General features: G+C 40.8%; 2 protein-coding genes and 2 long non-coding RNA genes across 5 annotated transcripts; all 4 read left to right on the top strand.

Annotated features, from left to right (window-relative positions):
* The first annotated feature begins 9,629 nt into the window (after nucleotides 1-9,629).
* On the top strand, nucleotides 9,630-16,996 carry LOC149753624 (uncharacterized). The gene is made up of 3 exons (XR_016400197.1): nucleotides 9,630-9,783; nucleotides 9,936-11,886; nucleotides 16,811-16,996. It is a non-coding gene; the product is annotated as an uncharacterized LOC149753624 (long non-coding RNA).
* On the top strand, nucleotides 12,272-15,844 carry LOC148703684 (uncharacterized). Its single transcript, XM_089929977.1, has 5 exons — nucleotides 12,272-13,807; nucleotides 13,929-14,647; nucleotides 14,727-15,026; nucleotides 15,101-15,206; nucleotides 15,293-15,844. The coding sequence occupies exons 1-5, from the start codon at nucleotides 12,272-12,274 to the stop codon at nucleotides 15,842-15,844; spliced, it is 3,213 nt and encodes a 1,070-aa protein (XP_089786103.1).
* Nucleotides 16,997-17,083: 87 nt separating the features above from the next.
* LOC149753623 (uncharacterized) lies at nucleotides 17,084-18,406 on the top strand. Its single transcript, XM_089930330.1, has 3 exons — nucleotides 17,084-17,718; nucleotides 17,812-18,056; nucleotides 18,173-18,406. The coding sequence occupies exons 1-3, from the start codon at nucleotides 17,616-17,618 to the stop codon at nucleotides 18,404-18,406; spliced, it is 582 nt and encodes a 193-aa protein (XP_089786456.1). The 5' UTR covers nucleotides 17,084-17,615.
* A 224-nt stretch (nucleotides 18,407-18,630) lies between these two features.
* On the top strand, nucleotides 18,631-19,442 carry LOC120110531 (uncharacterized). Of its 2 annotated transcripts, XR_015977496.2 has the most exons (3): nucleotides 18,644-18,748; nucleotides 18,835-19,162; nucleotides 19,266-19,442. It is a non-coding gene; the product is annotated as an uncharacterized LOC120110531 (long non-coding RNA). The 2 variants fall into 2 exon arrangements; XR_016400196.1 differs by having other exon boundaries at nucleotides 18,631-19,162.
* The last annotated feature ends 3,322 nt before the right edge of the window (nucleotides 19,443-22,764 follow it).

Below are 22,764 nucleotides of genomic sequence, written 5' to 3'. Positions count from 1 at the left end.
ATCTCATGCAACATCTTCGACTTGATCGTTGACGTACATCACATCACAGAAATACAACCAGATATAAAATAAAAATAAAAATAAATTACATCTCCTTTTAGGAGGCACGCAGGCCTCTCAAAACATCAAATAAGATGCATGCAAGCATCTGAAAAATTACATGACATCGCAGATCACATCGCAGGTCATTACATTTGATACCAAAAGGGTTTGAATCCTATGATCATCACCATATGCAACAATTATAATTTTCAGATCTGAAAACTAACTGATTATGTCATGACATAGGTTGCTGATCATGCTAATCATGATTCTAAACTTTGTAATCTCATTAACAACGCAATTAGAATCATCATTTTATCACATAAAAATCAGCATGCAAAAATCAGCACCCCTGAAAAATCTGCATGCAGAAATTTTCAGCATGCATGATCATTCAATTTTCAGATCTAATAAGCCTTTAGATATTTAATTCTTACCTTAATCTACGAAGCCCAGGCTCTGATACCACTGTTGGGAACCCGCCCATGCCGCTGATATTTCAAAAAAATTCAGATGGCAGCGGAATCGGCATAAGCGGGATCGACGTTCATCGCATGAACGTTGTTTCATGAACCGTTCATAGTTAGATAAGAATTAAAACTTTTAAATGCATTTAGAAGATCAGATCTTCACCTTGTGCGGGTAGATGATCGCCGCAAACTGAAGTTCGTGGTCTAGGATGAAGGTTCGCTTGAAGCCGTTCAAGTGCTCGGCCTCTACGGGTATCCACACGAAGCAGTGATCCGATCAAAGCTCTCTTGTCTTCCCGGGGTGCTAGCTCCCTTGCAAAGACTTCTTTTGATGGCTGATTTCCTCTCTTTCAATCAATCCTTGATTGTGCTTGAGAGGAGGAAGAGAAGGATGAAGAAGAGGAAGAAGAACGAAGCCCCTTCCAGCCTTTCTTTTTCTCCCTGCGTTGGAGCCAAGGAAGAAGACCAAGAGGAGGGAGACGCCTCCTCTTCTTTTTCCTTTTGCTGATGGCGGCTGAACCAAAGAAGGGAGAGGGGTGGCCACGGCTTGGAAGAGGAGAGGGAGAGCTCATCTAGGGCGCCGGCCCCCTTTGCCCCTTTTTATAACCATCTAGGGCTCCTACAATCTAGGAGCCCTAGAGTAATTACCTTTCTCTTCTCCCTTCTCCACATGGAAAAGGGAGGGGCATATTCCCCTCCTCATGGTTAACCCTAATCCACATTAAGTAGGGTTTGAAATGCCCTAATGTGGTCAAGCCCTAATCCAATTAGGCTTAGCCCAAGGGTGAACCAATTAGGATCCAATCTAGGTAAGTCCTAATCCAATTAGAACTTAAATCAATTTTGACTCAATTGAACTCTTCAATCCTAATCCAATTAGGAGTCTTATTGATTCATTAGATTAATAATTAATTGTGACTTAAGAAACCCTAATCCAAATTAGGACATATTTAATTTTAGTCCTAATCCAATTAGGACTCTATTTGAATCCGAAGTCCTAATCCGATTAGGACTCTAGGAATCCTACTCCAAGTAGGAATCCAATTTTGATTCAAAACTCCTAATCTCATTAAGATTGCAGGAATCCTATTCCAAGTAGGAATCCCAGTCCTACTCCAACTAGGATTCCCAGTCCTAATCCAATTAGGACTCTAGGAATCCTACCCGAAGTAGGACTCTTGTTTTAAGTCCAATTAATTAATTCCCTTTGTTCCTTCTTCAACTTCTTATCAATCAAATTGATTACTTGTGATTCATAATCACTTTTCAACCATCGGATCGGTCAATACTTCTAGTGTGTGTGACCCCATAGGTTCTACTCTGACTGGTAGTGAGATATATTATGATCTCTATCACAATATCATTGAAAACTCCTTTCAATGGGTTGGAACGATTCCAACTCAACTCATTAGGGTTTATCGATCATCAAGATAATCCCTATGAGTCCCACCATCCACCAGTGACACCTAGCAGCATGTAGTGGCTACCCAGTAGAATAGAAAGATGAACCTCTAGGTGCAGTTAACGTGTGATACAGTCCTACTATCGTGGATCCCTACAGGACGGAGGTCATGGACAACTCGTCAAACCCCATCGTCTGTCATATGTCAAGATTTATTTGACTTGAGTTCGATAGTGGAAAACTCTTTTTCCACTTTATATTACTGCCCTGGCCAAGGTCTTAGAACTCAGTCTAACAAATCACATAGGATCACTCCTCTTCTATCAAGGTCGATAGATTCCTTATAGGTGCATACCCTACTCATACAGTGAACTTACTGCAGCCAATCTACACTGCATGGACCCATATGGTTAGAGACCATGTATGTGTGCAGTCAAACTACAATAACCTCACTGTGAGTAGCCGAAGCACCGCAGGTCAAAGGACCAGTCACACTACTGCAACATCAAGCAAGTCACTGACGAGTGGATAGACATCCAAGTGACTTCTTGTCTTGGTCACGCTCAGTATCCTTGTTCTCTAACAAGCACCTGTACTATCACTTCAGTGTCCCTACACTGTGGACTCAAGTCTCGTCCATCCAGAAGGAAAGTGATCTGTGCACTGATCGGATCGATCACCATCCTCGTGATGATCCATTGATCAGGAGCATTTAGAAATTAATCACCAATGATGCATGGGTCAAATTCTCAACTCTTGAGAATATGCATCATCATCTTATTAATTTCTTGGACGATTCATAGACACATAAATAATATGAATGAAAAGATGCCTTTTATTTATTCAATAATAAATAGTCAAGTACAAAATTATGTCTCTAGAATTAATAATGTGTCAGCCAGATTGGCTTCTAGGGCATACATCTAACATCCAGCTCATCTGACTCCTCTTGAAAGTACCTTGAGGAGCTCGGCACGTCCGGCCTCGGGATCTCGGGGCCGCTTGCTTCAGGGCCCCTGGTCGGCTCGGGCCCCGAGCGCTGTGAGGAACCCGAAGCCGGGCCCTCCCGCTGGGCAATGGGGGCAAGGCAAAGAGGGGCCGCTGGGCCCGCGTCGCTGACGACCCGCGCCCGCCTCGGGTCGGCTGTGGAGGCCCCCGCCTCGGGGCCACTCGTCCCGGCCGACGTGGAAGCGCCGGCCGACCTCGCCTTCTTCCGAGGCTGGGGCATGGCTCCCCCGGCCTCGGCCTCACGCCTCCTCAGGCGGGAGAAGAGGGACACGTTGCTGGTTGGCATGTGAGGGATGTCTGAAATCAAAAATTTTCCAAGTGTTAGACCAATATAAACGAAAAGAAAAGACAAACAAGAAGGTAATGCAACTGCTCTTACCCTCGGGGCGCGCCGAGCTCAGACCCACGCTCGCCAGGGCGTCCTCCCGTAGGAGCTCGGTCAGGTCGTAGCCCTTCCCGAGGGCTCGCAGAGAGTCCAGGACCCTCAACTCCCTCCCCGAGGGCTCGGAGAGCTTGTTGAGGGCCTTCAACCGAGGGTGTCCCCACTTCGGATTGAACCCCCACGGCGCCTCGGACGCCAGGAAGAAAAATTTCCCCTTCCACTCATGAATAGAGGAAGGGGCCCCGTGAAAGAGCGACATACCGCCTCGGAAGGCAAAGTATAGCCACTCCGCGTCCGCCGGGTTCTTCTTTAATAAGAAACACCGACGGAAGACGCTCACGGTAATCGGGATCCCATGCCCGAGACACAGGGAGAGGAACCCGATGATGGTTCTCCACGAGTTCGGAGCGAGCTGTGCTGGGACGAGTTGGTACTCGACCAGCAAGCTGTTCACGAACTCGTGAACGGGGAACCGCAGGCCGGCCCAGAGGGTCTCGCGGTGAACCGCGATCCTACCTGGGGGCGGCCGCGTCACCCTATCTTCCGGCCCCGCAGTTTCGAGGCGGAACCCGGGCTGGAAGAAAAATCGGGAGCGGATTAACTCCAACTCCTCCCCCGACAGACTTGACCCAACCTCCTCAGGACCGAGACCCATTTTTACAGAAGAGCGAAATGAGATTGAAAATGGAGGATGAAAACTGGGGAAGGAAAAGGAAGAGGAACCCTAGCAGTTGCAGGGTAGGGACCTACTGGACATCGCCGGAAATCGCTCCGGGCACCGACGGCAGGAGTTGGACAGGGAATAGAGCAAGAATGAGGATAGCAAAAATAAGAGGCAGCCAAATAAAACCTTTAGGGCAAACTCGAGGGGTTTATATAGGCCCCCCTGACGGCCCAGATCGGCAGGGTCGGTTCCCATCCCCCGACCGGATTGCGCCACGTGTCGACCTCGGAGGCCGAGGCACCGTATTCACTCCGGATCAATAAATCGGGTACGAAATCGAAATGTTGTCCCATCGGATCTCGGGGCCTCATCATGGGTCCGCAGAATCGAATCGCCTTGAAGAACGAGCGGACGGCACCCCCGCTCCCCTCATTTAATAAGGCCCTGGGGCACGTGGAGCCCCGATGTAGCCTCCAACTCGCCAGATCCATGATCCGGTAACACGAGATCGGAAACGTCCGACCTCAGATCATGCCGCGTGTCCATTTTGAAACACAAAACGGCACACTCATTGATGAACGGGGAGCTTCGACCACAGGATCAAGGCGCCGCCTCGCCGAGCTCGAGGACCCTCATCATGGGTCCGCCGCACGAAGCGACCTCGGTGATCCAAGAGGCGCCACCCCCGTTACAGCCGCCTCGAAAAACGTAAGGATACAAGCCTCATCATAAGTTCACTAAATAAAGCAACCTCGAGGCACCAAAGGGCGCAAGTTTCACCATAAAAACTCCGACAAACACAAGGGCGCGGACGAGATTCGCCCAACCTTAATGATAGACTTCACTTCCCACGTCCGAGCCCGCAAGCCGCTCGAACTCGGAAGTCGGGGGGTAGTGTTGGGGGAATAAGACTTTTTCCCCCAATGACACGATGCCCCGGAGAAGCCGCACAATCGCCGACCCTGGACAGCCGAAGTCGGCGTCCGACCTCGGAACGCCCGACCTCAAGACATCCGGCCTCGAGACCTCCGACCTAGGAAAACCCTGATGTTCAAAGTCTACCTTTATCAGCCACCTACTACGGCCATGCCCCTCTGAGGTCCGGCCGAGGACCATACTCTGACGCCCCCCCCCCCCCCGGCATTTATTGCGCGTGGCTACTGTAAACCTCCAGTTCACTCAACAATTAATGCGGATCTCCGGCTTACTCCACAATTAATGCGGATCTCCGGCTTACTCCACATTTAATGCGCATGGCTCCTGTCATCTACGGACTCTCAGCTCTCCACGGCAAGTTAGCCCAGCAGAGTCTAGTCAACCATGATAAGTCTCTGATCTCGGCCATACCTCCGACACCAATGCAATAATTCGCCTGGTAGCGTGCAAGCCCAGGTCGTACGACGACCTCACCGCCGACATCAACGCAATAATTCACCTGATCGTGCGCCGACCTGAACAACATGCCGAGCCGTACTACGGCCTCGCCCCGTTACATCACAGGTAAACCGACCCCCGCCTATAAAAGGGAACCTTGACCCTCAGGTGGGGGGTTGGAAAAATTACGCATCCTACAAACACTATTCTTCTCCTCTCTACACTATTTGCCCCCTCCCTGACTTGAGCGTCGGAGGGCCGGCGCCGGAAAACCCGGCCACCGGCTTGTCTGCAGGCACCCCAGACGGAGGACGCCGCCCGCCGACGGATCGCCGCCCTGCCGTGAGGACCTGCTGCTCCCTCCCTCCGACCACCCCAGACAGAGGACGCCGCCCGCCGACTGGTCGCCGCCCCGCCGTGGTGACCTCCCGCTGCTCCCTCTTCTCGACCGAAGATTGCCCCCGGGTCCAATTTCCAGCAACAAGAACAATGCCATATATCAAGTATGGAAGCCCTATTTGAGTAACTTTTCGTGCTAAATAGTGACAAACAGCTGAGTAAATTTTTAGTTGCCGGACCTGCATAATTCTGGCAATTCAGAAATGATAATTGTTTGATACTTTGATGTAAATTACGCAGAAAAAAATTTATGTATATGTTATCATTTTCATGCAATACTTTTTTCTTTTCCATAACTCAATAGCGCCTCAGCGGTCCAGAACAATCATAGCTCCACATACACCAAAGAGAATAATCCCGATCATTGCTAAATAGAGCTGTCATTCTGGTACCTTTCTTCTCGCAATGAGCTGTGAGTATTCATGCTCTTGTTCACTGATTCTACCTAACACTTATACCTGAGAACCATACGACAACTAGAGGCTATGCATTGCTGGTTTATTTTCCATCCTTATGTGTATATTGATAGAATATCCAGCTCAATTGAAGGAGCTCTTGTTCCCTTCTAAAATCCCACATGTTGGTAGGCTTGCTGTCCATATTAAGGGCATCCTCAGATAGTATGGTGAAGGGGGTAGAGAGAGAATAAGATCTAGATTGGAAGGATTAGCATTTATTGTCACTGTAGAAATAACTTATTTCCTCTGTGGCAGAGGGGTGTCTAAAATTGCCGCCTTTTTATTCTCTTGTATGTAAAACTACAAGCACAAGACACTTTTTAATTAGAAATTTTGAGATATTAGTTCCTACATATTTTTTATTTGCATATGTATTTTGCAATTCTTAAAATTTGTATATTAATCAGTAAATTTTATGCATTAGACCTATCAGTTCTTAAGATGACCTATATGCCCTCATGTTTCTATCAAGTGAAGGGAGAGAGAGGGAATTTTCTTCCAAATAAAACTTAAGGTTATGAACCAGGGCTACATGTTTAAGAAGTTCTTTGTTTATTATCCCACAACATTTAATGTTCGCTGCCAATTAGCTGTGATAAATCCACACAAAATTATTTTTTGTGATCCAAGAAAAGTAAGCAAACTGCACCCTGAGCTATTTTAAAAAATCTAATGCTACTAGCAACAGAATCTTTATAACCCAAGTTATACTTGGAAAAATTTATTGGGAAATATCTATTAGCATAGATTGGAAACTCATATAAATTTTCAATGATAAAAGTTCAGCCATCACCTGTTCACATGTAAGAAATAGAGTAGGATAAAACATAGCAAGAAAACCTATTGTTGGAGAGAAAGAAAATATTGCGCATAGTTTTTCTCTTAGTCTATATAGATAGCATAACTCTTTAGGAAACGTGTACACTCCAAAACTAGTTATTTGAAATTAAACTTTTAACTTCAGATTACAACTCCATCTGTATCTGTATTGGATACCTCCAGAACGAGAAATAGAAAATATTAATCCCTTTTGTGCCGACTGATAATAACGGACAAATCAGCCCATATAATATCAATACATTAATCAATATTTCCTGATAAAATATTTAACTCATTAAATAATATTTAATAAATAAATCTCATATTTTATATTGAAAGTATTATTAATTTTAGATTTATTATATTGGTCGAGATTGCCATATCCCTAACCTATAATACTGGCTAGGATCTCAAGAAATTTTGGATATTTCAAAATTTCTTCACTTCCCGATCGAGATAATCCAAGATCTCAACTCATGACCAATTTTTCTGCTCTTAATGTCTTTGTCTAAATTGAAATATATTTCTCAAACACGATGCTCTAATGATGGGAATGGAATACAACATAAAAATGATGGATCCAGTGGTCACGAATTGCCTTGCTCCCATCATGCTTGGCACTAGGGATCTGATAGTGGTTCGATCTACAGAGGCCACGACAAAGGTACGCTTGTATTAGCGTATCCATGTAACAATTCTCCTCATATCAATAGCATGTGAATTCTATGGTCCAAAACAACCATATGGCCGTATACATCTAAATATTAGAGTAGTAATTAATGCCACAGGGCTCAAACGGACGCTGAGATTTGGCACCAACCATCCATTATAGCGTGCGATCTTCAAATTGTTTTCGTTGGTACCGAGGTTCACCTTTTGCTGCCGTACCTTCTGCTGCCCAACGAACCAATTTCGGTCAAACTTTTATATATATTTACCGTGACAATAGCTGGCAGATTGTGTGCTTGAAGCTAGGTCTAGTTGTTGGCTATGTTTATCTAAGGCTAAAAAGTATCGGGATGACCCATGACCTGACTCGATCCAATTTATTTTGGAGGATTCGTGGGGTCAGGTCGGGTTCTAAAATTAGATCTGTTTTATTTTTCGGATCGGGTATAAGTTCACTATAGACTTGACCACGGTTCGGTTCTAATTGGGAAACCGGACTGGAACCGAACCGGAAAGAACCGAACCGGAACCGGAACCATGTCTCACGGTTCTTAACCGAACCGGAACCTTGAGAAATATGGTTCGGTTAAGGTTTCAGGTTTGATGGAACCGGAACCGAACAGGAACCGGAACCAAAACTAGAATCGAAACCGGAACCGGAAGTTCGGTTCTGGTTTGAACCCAAAAAAATGACTATTTTACCTCTCCTAACAACTAAAAAACGGCTAGTTTGAGGGGCATTTTGGGAAACGACTATTTGACCCCTCCTAACAACTAAAAAACGGCTAGTTTGAGGAGCATTTTGGAAAACGGAATTATCCCCAACACTATATATACCTCTCTAAATCAATTTTTTCACGACACCACTCAATCTTCCAATCTCTCTCTCTCAATTTTTCACTCTCTCAATTATTCAATCTATTCCAATTCTCTACACATTCCATAACCTTCCCATATTTTCATTTTTTCCAATCCAATTATCAAAAATGTCTTCCTCCCGTTCAAATAAAGGCAAGAAAATATACGTTCCAAACCCAAATTCTTGGGATCCAAATTACCGACCCCACTACCTAGTTTTTTGAAGGTTAACTTCAATGGCAATGTTTTGGAGGGTGGAGGTGGAGAAGGTGTGGGATTTCTGATTCGAGACCACGAATCCAAGCTCGTAGCTGTAGCGGTGGGCCCACCTTTGATGAGCATGTCATCGGAGTAGAATTGAGAGCTGCGTGGGAAGGTATAGCGCATGCAAGGTGCGTGGCGGATGGGTTCACCGGCCATGGTGATCGGATGGGTTCAAAATCGACACAGTAGTGACGATCAGCACTTGCTGCTTTGGGATATCTGCAGGATCTCTGGGGGCTTGACGCTTTCTCGATCACTCATGTCTTTTGGGAAGCAAATAACGCCGCCAATTAGGTTGTTTCTTTTGCTGCGCATCACTCGAAAGATTTTCTGTAGGATAGCATCGAGGCTGTTACCCCCCCCCCCCCTCCCTTCGTTAGCTCCTCTTGTTGGATAGGATTGGGTGCACCCATGCCCATGCAGTGTGTGTCGCTATTGTGTCAATGAAAAACAAAGAACCAGATTGGGTCGGGGTCACTCATGACCTCATATATCATGTGAGTCTCACTACAACAAAAATAGTTTTGCCGACTCTATATTGCCGACGCTAGATAAAAGCATCGGCTAAATTTTTTCTCCCCACAGTAACCGCCGACGCTTCTAGGAAGCGTCGGTAAAAAAACATCTGCCGATGCTTATAAGCGCCGACATAACGGGAAAATACGACGACGCTTATAAGCATCGTCGGACTTTATCTCTCCCACATCAAAACCCAATCGACCTTCTCCCTCCGCAGCCCTAAATCCCTAGCTAGCTCACGCCGACCGACTCCCAGCTCCCTCCTCAACCCTTTTCATCGATCTCAGCCATTCCCTCCGCCGAGCGACCCCAAATCGCGTTCCTCCTCCGCATCTCCTTCCCCTTCTCCCCCTCTCCGTTGGCCTCCTCTCCGTGGACATCTTCCTCCTCCTCCGCCGCAGAGCACTCACGCGGCGTTTGAAGTTTGCAGCCGGCAAGGACAGGGACAAGGCCAGGTTTGGGATCTTCTTCTCTTGCTTCGATCTTTAAATTTTGGATGTTTTGGATTTTCTTTTGTTTTTATAATCGGATTGTTTAGGGATTTTGTTCTAGTTTCTCTGTTTCATGAATTTATAATCTGGTCATTAAATTCATTTATCCGTTATAGGAGGAGTTTGTAAGATTCTACTCTCCTGGAAAGGGGCGATCCTCGCTACCGTACGAGTCTTTGCTCAGGTGAGTTCAACTGCTAACCCAAGCTGCCTCCTGTAATAATCCCCATATTCGTTTGGGGATAGTGCGGAATAAGCTGGTATTATCCTCCTTCTCCTGCAGCCAAACTACCATTTCTTTTTTAATCTGGAATAAGGCATGGTTGGTTGATAGTCAAATCGATATCTAAGGGAAGAACTGGCCGAGGTCGCCTTTGTCCTGTGATTGCAGTAGTGTTTGACAAGCATGTCTTGCATTCATTTCGTGACTGGCGGAAATGATTACTCTGCCACTCGTGGAGATTACAAAAAAGAAAAAAAAAAGAATCACTATTCTACTCGTGGAAATGATTACTCTGCCTGGCCCATTTGCATCCATATGCGTGACCATCCAGAATCTTCAACCCGCCTACAGACTGCACTCAAGCAGTTAATATGGGCGAGCATCCAAAACACTTAACCTACATACACGCTGAACACAACTGCAGCACTTAAACACTGCCAAACTGCACTAGATTTATGCACCAAACAACATTTCAGAGATGTGCATCAAGCACACTGCACACTACAAACTGCACTCATTGCAGGTGAGCACTTCATTATAATTATATAAATTTTAAACTGCCGGTACTTTGGAATTATATTCATATAATCTATTTTAAACTTGCTGTACTTTAGAATTATAATTATATAATTTTGGCACTTCATTGATATCTTTTAATTTGGTGTTCCACTCTATTATCTGATGCTTGGTTTAACTTTGAAACTAGCATGCAATTTTAAGGCTAGCCGACGTCAGAATGTGAGGATATCTATATGAAGAGAATTTGGTGAAGAAATTGGGTAATGGGCAAGACTAGATGGATTTTAACTTTTACTTCCAAGGCATCCTTTTTATTTCCTTTGTGAACATTATGGAGAACAGTCATATCAGTGTAATATATCTATATTCCTGAAGATGTGCATTCAACTAGGTAGGGCAAGATTCTAGCCGATCCAAACCACCAAAATCCAGATTTTCAATATAAACTGACTGCTTATATTTAGGATCTAGTTCGTTGTGTCTTGCAAATGTTTATAACTATGAAATTGGAGCAGAGTCAGTTTTTTTAACTGGATCTGCATTGGGAAGGCTTTGAGGATGTCTTAAGTTGGTTGGACTTGCACCAAGTATAATGAGTGTGATACAATTAAGACTATATTGACCAAGATTCTTGAATCAATTACTTGTACCATTGGATTTAGTAGACTAGATGAGAAAGAATTACTAATGAGATGTCTGATAACACAGAAGGGGTCACATTAGGTGGACAATATGTTATCTTATGACACAACACTCTTGTGAGCCTTGACAAAATTTTCACTAGTCAATGTCTCAGGCTAAAAATGTTGGGTATTTTTAAAATTCCTGCATATGAAATTAGCAAAACAGAGATGAATAGTTTGCACCTCTTTCATTTTCTTTCCCTTTCATTTTTTTTGCAAATGAGGAATTTATGATGTGTTTATGTTGGAAAATTGGTGTTAGAGTACACTGGGTTAGTCAAGGAGATGCTTGAGAAGAACATGAGGTGTGGTGTTACCTGTTTGACAATTATGATGGCATGCCTATATATCATGGTGGCAAGTATAGACTTGAATAATGTCGGAAGGTCTCAGGAAAAAAGAGAGAAACAAATGAAGACCTTGATGGATGCCATGATAAATATTCGACAACACTAGTGTTGAAAAATTCCTTTTGCAGAATGTTTCCTTAATCTGATTCTTGGCGATATGCAAAAAGTTTGTTGGCTATTGATATAAATGCGTCATTGTCCTCTATCATTGTATGTGTCTGTCTATCTTACTATATGTGATAGCAACTGTCTCTCTCCTCTTCCACATTCAAGTTCTTTCTTTCTTCTGACTGTTTAGAGGAATCATAATTTTTTCGATAATCTATTTTAAACTTGGCAGGACATGTATTTCTTCTGATTGTTTAAATTTAGAAAAGTTATCAAAGGAAGACTTGCTCTCTTATTAGGTACTTGAGAACTCGTTTTCCTCTGTCCCTTTTTTAATCTCCAGACCATGTCAGTTAATGTAGGCTATGCAATCATTGAATTAATTGATTAAGTGCTATTTGTTTAACTTAATTTTGCTTGTGTTAGTGTACGCATGTATATTTTTGACTGTATCATTTACCTTGTTTTTTCTTAGAATGGACAAAAGTTGGATGAATAAGCCGAGATACAGTGACGAATATTTGAATGGAGTTCAGAATTTCATTAAATTTGCTTTTCAGAAATCTAATATGAATGGAAAGATTTTATGTCCATGTCGAAAATGTGTAAATGCTTCTTCTCTTGCTCCAAAAACTGTTGAAGAACATTTAGTGTGGAATGGTTTTACAAGAGGTTATACTGAATGGGTATTTCATGGAGAGTTGATATTGTCATCTCCATGTAACCAACCCTCGTATATAGAAGACACCTCTAGTTTTGCATCCAGTAATACAGAAAAAAATTCTGTAGGAGAAGATGATATAAGGGGCTTACTCAGAGATGCTCTTGGACATAGTATTAGAAATTTAACAGATATTAGTGGAGGACAAGAAGCAACTGAAATAGGTGATGAGTGTACAGCAACTGATTTTATGCATGTTGAAGAACATATACACTCTGATGATGACACAGCTCGGTATCATAACTTGCTGAAATCTTGTGATGAAGAACTATATCCAGGTTGTAAGAATTTTACAAAGATTTCTTTTCTTGTGAATTTATTCCATTTGAAGTATTTGAATGGGTGGTCTAGCAAGTCTTTTACTATGCTTCTCCAATTATTAAATGATGCATTTCCGGAAGGCGTTACTTTGCCATCATCTTCTTATGAAGCCAAAAAATTAGTAAAAGAATTGGATCTTGGATACGAGAAGATACACAGTTGTCCGAATGACTGTATTTTATTTTGTGGTGGAAATATTAACGAAGAGTCGTGCCAAATATGTGGATCTTCACGATGGAAGAAATCTAAAGATGAGCATGATTTTTTGAATGAAGTGGATGCTGCACAGACTAAGAAAAGACCGGCTAAAGTATTGAGATATTTTTCTCTCATACCTAGATTGAAAAGAATGTATGCATCATCGAAGACGACTTCCTCTATGAGATGGCATGATGAAAGCCGTACAAAAGATGGAATGTTACGACACCCAGCAGATAGTTTAGCATGGAAAGCATTTGATGATAGGCATCACGAATTTGCTTCTGATGCTCGCAGTGTTAGACTGGGTTTGGCTACTGATGGGTTTAATCCCTTTCGAACTATGAGTTCTACATACAGCACTTGGCCGGTTGTTTTGGTTCCATATAATTTACCACCATGGATGTGTATGAAACAGTCTTCACTCATTTTGTCAATGGTTATTCCAGGTGATAAGGGCCCAGGTAATGATATTGATGTTTTTTTGCAGCCTTTAATAGAGGAATTGAAACAGTTAGGGGAGGGTATTGATGCATTTGATGCTTTTACTGGTCAAACATTCAAATTGCGTGCAGCTCTTATATGGACTATTAATGATTTTCCTGCATATGCTAATTTATCCGGTTGGAGCAGTAAGGGGCGTATTGCATGTCCTTCTTGTGGAGATTCAACCCATTCATATTGGTTAAAAAATGGAGGAAAGTTCTGTTATATGGGCCATCGTCGATGGTTAGAACCAAACCATCCATTTCGATTTCAGAATGATCTGGTTGATAGTACCACAGAGTTGCGTTCTGCCCCTATTCCACCAACTGGTACCGAAGTTCTTAGACAAATGCAATGCACAAATTACATACCTGGTAAGGTCCCAAATGTTTAAAGAAGAGGGAAGGGATGATGTTGGTAGCTCATTAAATGAAGGGTTAATATCAGAGATTTTAGAGGATACTAACTTTTTTGAGAATGATGACAATGCATATGGATAGAAAAATGACGATGACACATTGGTTGCTTCTACACAGAAACAGTTATGGAAAAAAAAGAGTATTTTTTTTTATTTACCTTATTGGGAGTATAATCTTCTTCGACATAATCTTGATGTCATGCACATAGAAAAGAATGTTTGTGATAACTTGATTGGAACATTGTTAAATCTTGATGGAAAGACCAAAGACAACTTGAAAGCGCGTCTTGATTTGAAAGATATGGGCATACGACAAGAGCTTCATCCGAAAGAGCTTGCTAATGATAAATTTTTTATACCTCCTGCATGTTACACAATGTCGACTCAAAATAAGGATCTTTTTCTAATGGTTCTAAAAAATATGAAGGTTCCTGATGGGTATGCATCGAATATTTCACGGTGCGTAAATCTTAAAGAGCGAAGACTTTCAAATCTTAAAAGTCACGATGGTCATATTTTAATGCAAGATATACTTCCATTGGCTTTAAGATCGTCAACGCCGAAACAAGTTCTTGTAATTGTTTCTCAGTTGTCATCATTTTTTAAAGCATTGTGTTCAAAAGTTCTTGATCCTAGGGTGCTTGATCAATTGGAGTCTAATGTTGCCCTTACATTATGCCATATGGAAAAGATCTTTCCTCCTGGATTTTTTACTATTATGGTTCATCTACTCATTCACTTAGCGGCGGAAGCTAAACTTGGTGGACCGGTTCAATACCGATGGATGTATCCTATTAAGAGGTGATTTTGCTAAACTCTAATGTCTATATTTATAAATCATATCGGTGTTGATATTGATCTTAAAAATTTCTCGTTGAAGGTTTCTGATGCGCTTAAAGGATTATGTACGCAATCGAGCCTATCCCGAGGGCTCGATTGCTGAAGGATATATTGCTGAGGAGTGTTTGACATTTTGCTCGAGATATCTCGAAGGTGTTGAAACTGCTCTCAGTCGACCTCCAAGGAATTTTGATATTGTAGAGAATGCAGAAATTTACAAGTTCTCATCTACGGGAAAAGTTTTGGGGACAGTTAAAAGTATTGTTCTTGACCAAAAATCATTAGCACAAGCACATCGCTATGTGTTACTTCACAGTGATATAATATCCGAATATCGCAGGTTAGTATGATTGTAATCTTCTTATCTGTCATATCAGATATAAATGCTTAGCTAAAGAGTTTCTGATCGTGCAGAGAATTTTTAGTAACTCAACGAAGCATCAACAATAACATTCGTCCTACCCCAAGGATTGAGCAAAGATGGTTGGTTGAGTTATTTCCTGAATGGCTATTCAAACAGGTTAGACATTTAATACATTAGGTATTTTCACAATTTTTTAAGACATTGTCATTGAATAATTAATCATTGCTTCTATAATTTTTTAGGTGCCCACGATGATGGAGGAAAATTGTTCCGATGAATTAATAATCATTGCTCGAGGTCCGAATAATATTATCAACAGATATGATAGGTTAATTATAAATGGTTTCAAATTTCATACTAAAGAACGTGAGAAATTTAGAAAAACCCAAAACAGTGGGGTTATGGTTGATGCGGAGGGAAAAACTTATTACGGTGCACTGAAGGATATTTATGAGCTGGATTATTATGAAAACTTTAAGGTAGTACTATTTCGATGTGATTGGGTGGATATAAACTCATCTAGAGGTTTGAGACAAGATATAAATGGTTTCACACTTGTAAATTTTTCAAAGTTGATACATACCGGTGTGCTATTGAAAGATGACCCATTCATTTTTTCATCTCAAGCTCGACAAGTGTTTTTTGTACAAGACTCAAAAGATAAAGATTGGTCTGTTGTCATTAAGACTAAACCTAAGGACTTGTATGATATAGGAAAAGGGTTGGAAGAGGAGGATAATGAGACTTATACTCAGTGTATGCCTTTTAATATTATGCCGACTGATGGACAATGAAAGAGTATAGTTTCGTAATGGTAAGAAAAATTTTCTAGTCTATTTCTATGTTATCGATACTGAGTTTTCTACTAGTAGCGTATGAATTTGTTTTATTGCCACTTTTGGTACTGCAAATTGTTTAACCAATAATGTAAAATATTTGGAATATACTTCAGTGCTATCAGGGGGCTTAGGAATAGTCTATTAAGCAACATCTCATGCATCTCGTGGAGCAAGAAGAAACTAATTGTAATCATCATCCCCTTAGCTTTGCAGTATGTTATTTTAGATTCTCTCCTTTCATAATTACAAGAATATTATGTTGTCATGTGTAATGAATGATCTTTGATCTTGGAATTATTTTGGTGGAGGCACCGGCTCTTATTGTACAAGTTCTGCCTATCAGACTGTGGACACAAACAGTGAACACCAATCATTTAGAAGAGCTCTTTACTCTCTACGCAGAATTTGCTTTAAGTGTAGTTGGCTGCAAAGCACATAATTCTGAAGTTTTCTTGTTTGTCATCGGTGATTAGGATTTCATTATGTCAGAAGACTATATGGTCATAGAATTTAGATTCCCATGGATCCCCATATAAAATAACACTAAGACACACTAAACACTAGGACTCATTCTAAAGCAATACTACCACTATTTGCTGAATGAAACATTTCCGAAACATGCAGTGGCAGACATAACAATGAACTAGAAGGCTCATTCCAAAAACTCTCATCTGCATATTTTCCGTGGTGTTGGCCGGCCCCAAGATATTTTATGACTGGAGCCTTTAAAAATTTTTTTCAGCCAACCCATAATGCTAGGGATGTTAGTTGAATAGAGCCAGAAAACCTTTTTCCTGCACTAAAAAAAGAATATTTCAACAAATAAAGCTTAACCAACTAAGAGAGGTGGTGTCAGAACAATATCATATACTAGAGCATAACAAATACTGTATGAGCATATGTTAAATTTCGGGTGACTAGTTTTGAGATTTAAACGTTGAAAAGCCTTCAGTGATTATAGATGATAAGGAACTTCATACTCTGCATGCAAAAAGAGAAGAGAGGAGGTCGGGAGCTTAATGCAGCTTGCAAATCTCATACATGGGTAACTTATTAGTAGTTTTGAAACTTCATTCTTCTACACCTCAATGTCTAGTTGGAGGAAAGGTTTGTGCTTCATCCACTGTTTGCAATTAGATGCTTGAAATTTTCTCACTTCAGTATTTTTTTAACATTTGATATATCATTCTCAAGGTTTTGCAATATATTGTGTGCAATTTGGATGACAGAGTACATAATCAGAATTCCAGACTCTGACAGACGATTGAAGGTGCATGACTGGACTCGGAGTGTTCAACATTGATTGTATCTCAGGACCGAAACCAGTTTTCCATTCAGATAAGATGAATAATAGCTCCTGAGACAGGGAGTCCACCCATCAGAAGTAGACAACTGTGACATAATCGAACCATAAATTATTTCGTGAGAACTGAATCAAATGATTCTGAGTTTGGTTGATTCATTATCCAGTGGAAGATTTGGACTGTAATTATTTACTCTTGCAATTGCATTACTAGTTACTATACATTAGCGATCAGGGCCTTTCCTTCTGTGGAGTACCCCATGAATTTTTAATATTTTATGATTTATACATTAGTTACTCTTGCATTTTTAAACAGATTTCAATTGCTTAAGTACTTGCTTAGGTAACAAAATGCACCGAGGAAAACGATTCAGAGATGTGAAGTTCTAGCAGTCTCAGGTGGGATCTTCTTCTGCTCAGTCCATGCGATCCCAGCAGCCCCAGCAGCACGAGTCCGAGTCTCAGCATGAGTTCCAGTCTCAGCAACATCCAGGCCAGGAGGTTATGGATGACTTGCATATCCAGGGTAATTTGATTTAAAGTGCATATATTAAGTTCATTTACAATCTAATTATTTTAATTAATTTGCCTCCAATGTTTTAATTATTATTTTTTATAGATGAACAAGGGAGAGTGAGGTTGACACGGGGTTCCTCTCGAGCACGGGATGTGTGGCAGCTTCGTGAGGATGAGAAGATGGTCGTCGAATGCAACGAACTAGGGCAGCCCATCAAGAGGGCTGGAAGCCTTTTATCAAGTTTCTTAGGATCAGTTGCGCGTAGGGGTCAGTTGTGTCCGCTCAACTATCATAAGTGGAATGATATGCTTTCTTCTTATAAAGTTGAGCTTCTTAAATTTGTCCAGGTAAAGAATTGAATTTAATATTGTTAATTTGATAGCTACTGTATATTAATTTACTTACTATTATAAATTTAATTTTTCGATTTAATATTATTATAACATTCTTTATTTTGGTGTAGAAAAAGTTTGTGCTCCCTCCAGAGAGCCATGATTGGGTGCTAAAGTCCCTCAACCGCAAATGGAAAGAATATAAGTCGAAGTTGAAGGCCGACTGGAAGCGCGAGGGTATGACAGAGGAGGAGGTTGCTCGTGTTTGTCCTCCGATGTATACCATCATCAGTGGAGGGAGCTTGTTCACTATTGGTTTTCCGAGAGAGGATAGGTTGTGTATTCTCTCTCAATACCTTATATAATGTTTAATATATTTAATATATTACAATGTTTACTTTTTTCGTGGTAGACATATTCTGACATTGGTCGAGCCGCACGAGCATCTCTGACAATTCCTCATACTTCAGGCTTGAAGAGTTATGCGAGGCTCAGAGCTGAATTCGAAAGTTTTTTTGAAACTTTTTGAAACTCTTGTATCATATAGCATGTATCATGATATAGTTCTATAAAATGAAACTCTTCCAATATACTTTTTGTTGTAGATGGAAGACCATGGGAGGAAACCTGGTGAGGTGGAGTTCTATAAGATGACTCACACCCACCGAGATGGCAGCTTTGTCCGAGAGGAGTCGAGAGATATAGTTGTATGTATTTATTAATAATTTCTGCAATGATTTTTTATATATTTTAATTTTTCAAAAATTAATTTGATTGTTTTTGAGAGATATAGGACAGAGCTACATCCCTTATTTCAAACGTATCGGAGAGTCATCTTCAATCGGCAACACCAGAGGCGTCGAAGCTCAGGTGTTTACCGAATTGATGGGCTCGGAGCGTTATGGTCGAGTGAGGGGTTATGGCGTTGGAGTTACCCCACTCAGCTGTCTGCAGTGGGTAGATATACTCAAGATGTTAGACAGAGTAGTAGCACTGCAGAGGTTAATGATCTGAAGGCAGAGATAAAAGAGTTGAAGCAGAGCCACCAGACAGAGATGCAATCTTTGAGGGCTCAGATTAATCAGATTACATCTTTGTTGCATCAGTTTGTCCCTCCTCAGGTAAATTATTACATCTACTTGAACATTTTGCATAAGTATCATATTTTTCTTAAAGAGCTTAATAATTTTCGTATTCTTAACTGCTTAAGTTTTTTTATTACAGGTTCCTGATACTTCATCTGCACGTAGAGATGGTGATGCTAGCGACCCCTGAAGCATTTATTTTGGAGTTTTATATGTATTTTTTTATGCTTTTTGAAGTACATTGTAAACGTAAATTGATAGTATGAATGTAATTTGACAATATGAATGTTTAGATAAATATGTTTGATTTTGTGTATATCTCGCTTAGTGTGTGTGGCTTTGATTTTGTAAACAGGGTTAAAAAATTTTTTAAATTTTTTTTAAAAAAATTAATATTCTAACGACGCTTTAAAGCGTCGTTAAAATTTCGACCAGAAATCAATTAGCGACGCTTTAAAGCGTCGGTAAGTTTGAATTAACGACGCTTTAAAGCATCGGTAAATTGAACATTTACCGACGCTTTATAGTGTCGTTAAGTTGCAATTCGCGACGCTTTAAAGCGTCGCTACGTTTGCAATTGCCGACGCTAAAAAGCGTCGGTAAAGCGTTGCCAATTTTCGACGCTTTTCGACGCGTCGGAAAACATTTTCTCCACTGTAGCATAGGCGACGCTTTGCCGACGCTTAGGAAAGCGTCGGGATGGTTTTTAGCGACGCTTAAAAGCGTCGTTAAAGGCCAAAAAATGCGTTGCTAATGACCATTATTCTTGTAGTAGATCTCTTCCAATCACAGCTACGATCGATGACTACAATTGAAGAAAGTCTAGGCAGGTCCAAGCCGGGAGGATCTAAACTTATCTTTGATTGCAAGAAAATCTGAAAAGAAAAAAAAAATTGTACAACGTAAAGTTTTCCAAAGATTAGTTTTCCAAATTTATCAATTTCTCAAGACAAATATGTAAATTCCAAATTTTCCAGCACACAAATTTGCGTGGACCTTTAGTTAAAAAGGTGGGTACTAAAGATACGAGGATAAGTGTAAAGATGACTTTGTCCGTTAAAGAGATATATGCAATGTGCCATTATAAATGTCCAAAGATGAAAATTGAGTAATAACAGTAATAACGCTGCATTTGCATTCAAATTCTAGAATCATTTGCTAGAAAGAGAGCAAATCAAATGAAGTTAGGCTTGGATAGCTTAAAAGTCATCCTGGACCAACCATGAACCTAATTTCATTTCTGACCAGAAAGTTTAGCCCCCGCTTTGGCTAATAAGAACAAATTGGGCTCAATTGTCAAGACTACTCACCGATGATGTGGAACCTGCATGTCTTTTGTCCATAATGTGTATAATAATCTTCTATTTTTGCTTGAGAAAGTGACATGGCCTTGAGAATAATGTCATATATTAATTACTGGAGTCATATTAATTTGAGTAATCGTGGTAAATAGTGACAAAAGGCTGAGTAAATTTTTGAGTGTGAAGCTAAATTACTGAAGCATTTCTCTTGACCAAAACACCTTCCTCCAATCATCAGGATTTGATAATCGATGTGAAGGATAGCATACACATGACGGACCTGCTGATGAATTGACGGAGCCTACATAATGCTGGCAATTCAGATATGATACCTGTTTGATACTGTAGAAAAATAAAGGTATATAAAAAAAAATTATTGTGGAAAATGTTTTCTATCCACTTCATGGAGTAGTCATCATGTATATTTATAGTTAAGAACACTACAACAATAAAGGGTTTTGGCGACTCTATATTGCCGACGCTACATAAAAGTGTCGGTAATTTTTTTTCTTGCGACGCCAATGCTTGTAAAAAGCGTCGGTAAAAAAAAGGTTCCGCCGACGCTTGGGATAGCCTCGGCATCGGCGGCCCATTATCGATGCTTATAAGCATCAGAATATTTATCACCGACGTTTATAAGCGTCGGCGTAGGAAAAAATATAACGATGCTTATAAGCGTCGTCGGATTTCACTCCTCCCACCACAAACCCAATCGACTCCCTCTCTCCACAGCCCACAGCCCTAAATCCTCAGCGACCCCCTCCGGCGACCGACCCCCTCCGTCCTCAGCCCTTTTCACCGATCTCAGCCAATCTTCTCCAACGAGCAACCCCAAATCGCGTTCCTCCGCCGCATCTCCTTCCCCTCCTCCCCCTCTCCGTTGGCCTCCTCTTCATGAACGACTTCCTCCTCCGCCGCAGAGCACTCACACGGCATTTGAAGTTTGGAGCCGGTAAGGACAAGGACAAGGCCAGGTTTGGGATCTTCTTCTCTTGCTTCGGTCATAGGATTGTAATCGCTGCGATGGCAGCTCTGACATTGTTTCTTAGCATGGATGGCATGTAGGGTGGTAGTCTGTTCCTTCTGGAGATGATAAAAATAATGTTGTTTTTATTCAAGCTTGTGATTTAGGTGTCATGGGTTTTCAACGTTTATAGCTGTTAAATATTTATGCTCATTTTGCAGATTTAGCACATCCCTTATTTTCTAATGTACCACAAACCACAAAAAATAATTATCCAATTTATAGGAGATGATGATATCTTCATAAGTCATTTCTAAGATGAAAGCAAAAGATTTTTCTCCAAACAAGAAAAACAGAGGAAGAAAAGAGGGGCAGAAGAAGACAAAAATAAAATGCCTGTTCGATCTTCATAAAAAGCTATATCCGAATTGGGGAAAAGGTAGATTTAGACAAAAAAAAGCATGAAAATTCAAGTGGAGGATTGAAAAGAGGCTGATTAGGAGTTTCCAGATTACCATCCCATAATAATAGAAGGAATTTTAGCCATTTGATAGCCAAGGAAATTTTTTCTACAATGTTAACCTGTTACTAAAACACAAAAGAAAAACATTGCTGGGCTTTCCACTGCCATTTTCCATGGCGTAGATAGCTGACAAATATAAAACATAATAGAACAAGCTTCTAGTCTGTTACAGTAGAACCAATAGATCACAACAAAGTCACAAAACATGGCATCTGCCTTATTATCTTTATTAAGTTGTTCTTGTTACACAATTAGTTTTCTTTATAGATGTGCTTTCCATACATTTTTAAAATTTGTTGAGTATTATACATGTCACCCCCAAATTCGGATTATGACACGGCCGTGCTATTGCAATCTTATACACACAATAACACGAAGCCACTTAAAATTTTATAACAAAAATAAATAGTTTCATTTACTAATGTCATAACATTATTCATAAAGTTGGAACAGTACAGAGCTTCTAAAATTTGATTATTACATAACATTTTCAGTTACCCCAACCCAGAATAACACCAAGCTCCCTGCTCCTACTAGTCTTATTCATCTGTAGAAAAAAATAGATGAAAAGATATGAGCTACACAGCTCAGTAACTAACCAAGTACTATCTTATTGGATCAAATATAATTATGCCAATGCAGTGATTAAAAAGCAAACAATTGTAGCAAAATAAAACATTTTATACATGATATACATAAATCAGGTCATAAAGCAATGCATATTCCATCCATGAAAATTCATAATCATGATAATGCAAATCATATAGAAATATTGCCATTTATCCAGACTTTATAAAACATACTCTCAGACGGATGTGCTGCTATGGTCACTATAATCCCGCGACATGGC

The sequence above is a fragment of the Phoenix dactylifera genome, chromosome 4 (genome assembly GCF_051530095.1).
Source record: "Phoenix dactylifera cultivar Ajwa chromosome 4, Ajwa_hap1_PhDact_Kaust_v1.1, whole genome shotgun sequence".
Lineage (NCBI taxonomy): Eukaryota > Viridiplantae > Streptophyta > Magnoliopsida > Arecales > Arecaceae > Phoenix > Phoenix dactylifera.
Note: the sequence above shows the minus strand (reverse complement) of the source record. Positions and strands in the feature narration are given on the sequence as shown.

Excerpts from the sequence above, each read along its gene's own strand:
- LOC148703684 (XM_089929977.1), top strand. The coding sequence starts at position 12,272 with ATGAATGGAAAGATTTTATGTCCATGTCGAAAATGTGTAAATGCTTCT. Across the intron at positions 15,027-15,100 it reads ATAATATCCGAATATCGCAG|AGAATTTTTAGTAACTCAAC; the intron begins GTTAGTATGATT and ends CTGATCGTGCAG. Across the intron at positions 15,207-15,292 it reads CTGAATGGCTATTCAAACAG|GTGCCCACGATGATGGAGGA; the intron begins GTTAGACATTTA and ends ATAATTTTTTAG.
- LOC149753623 (XM_089930330.1), top strand. The coding sequence starts at position 17,616 with ATGCGATCCCAGCAGCCCCAGCAGCACGAGTCCGAGTCTCAGCATGAG. Across the intron at positions 17,719-17,811 it reads GGATGACTTGCATATCCAGG|ATGAACAAGGGAGAGTGAGG; the intron begins GTAATTTGATTT and ends TATTTTTTATAG. Across the intron at positions 18,057-18,172 it reads AGCTTCTTAAATTTGTCCAG|AAAAAGTTTGTGCTCCCTCC; the intron begins GTAAAGAATTGA and ends ATTTTGGTGTAG.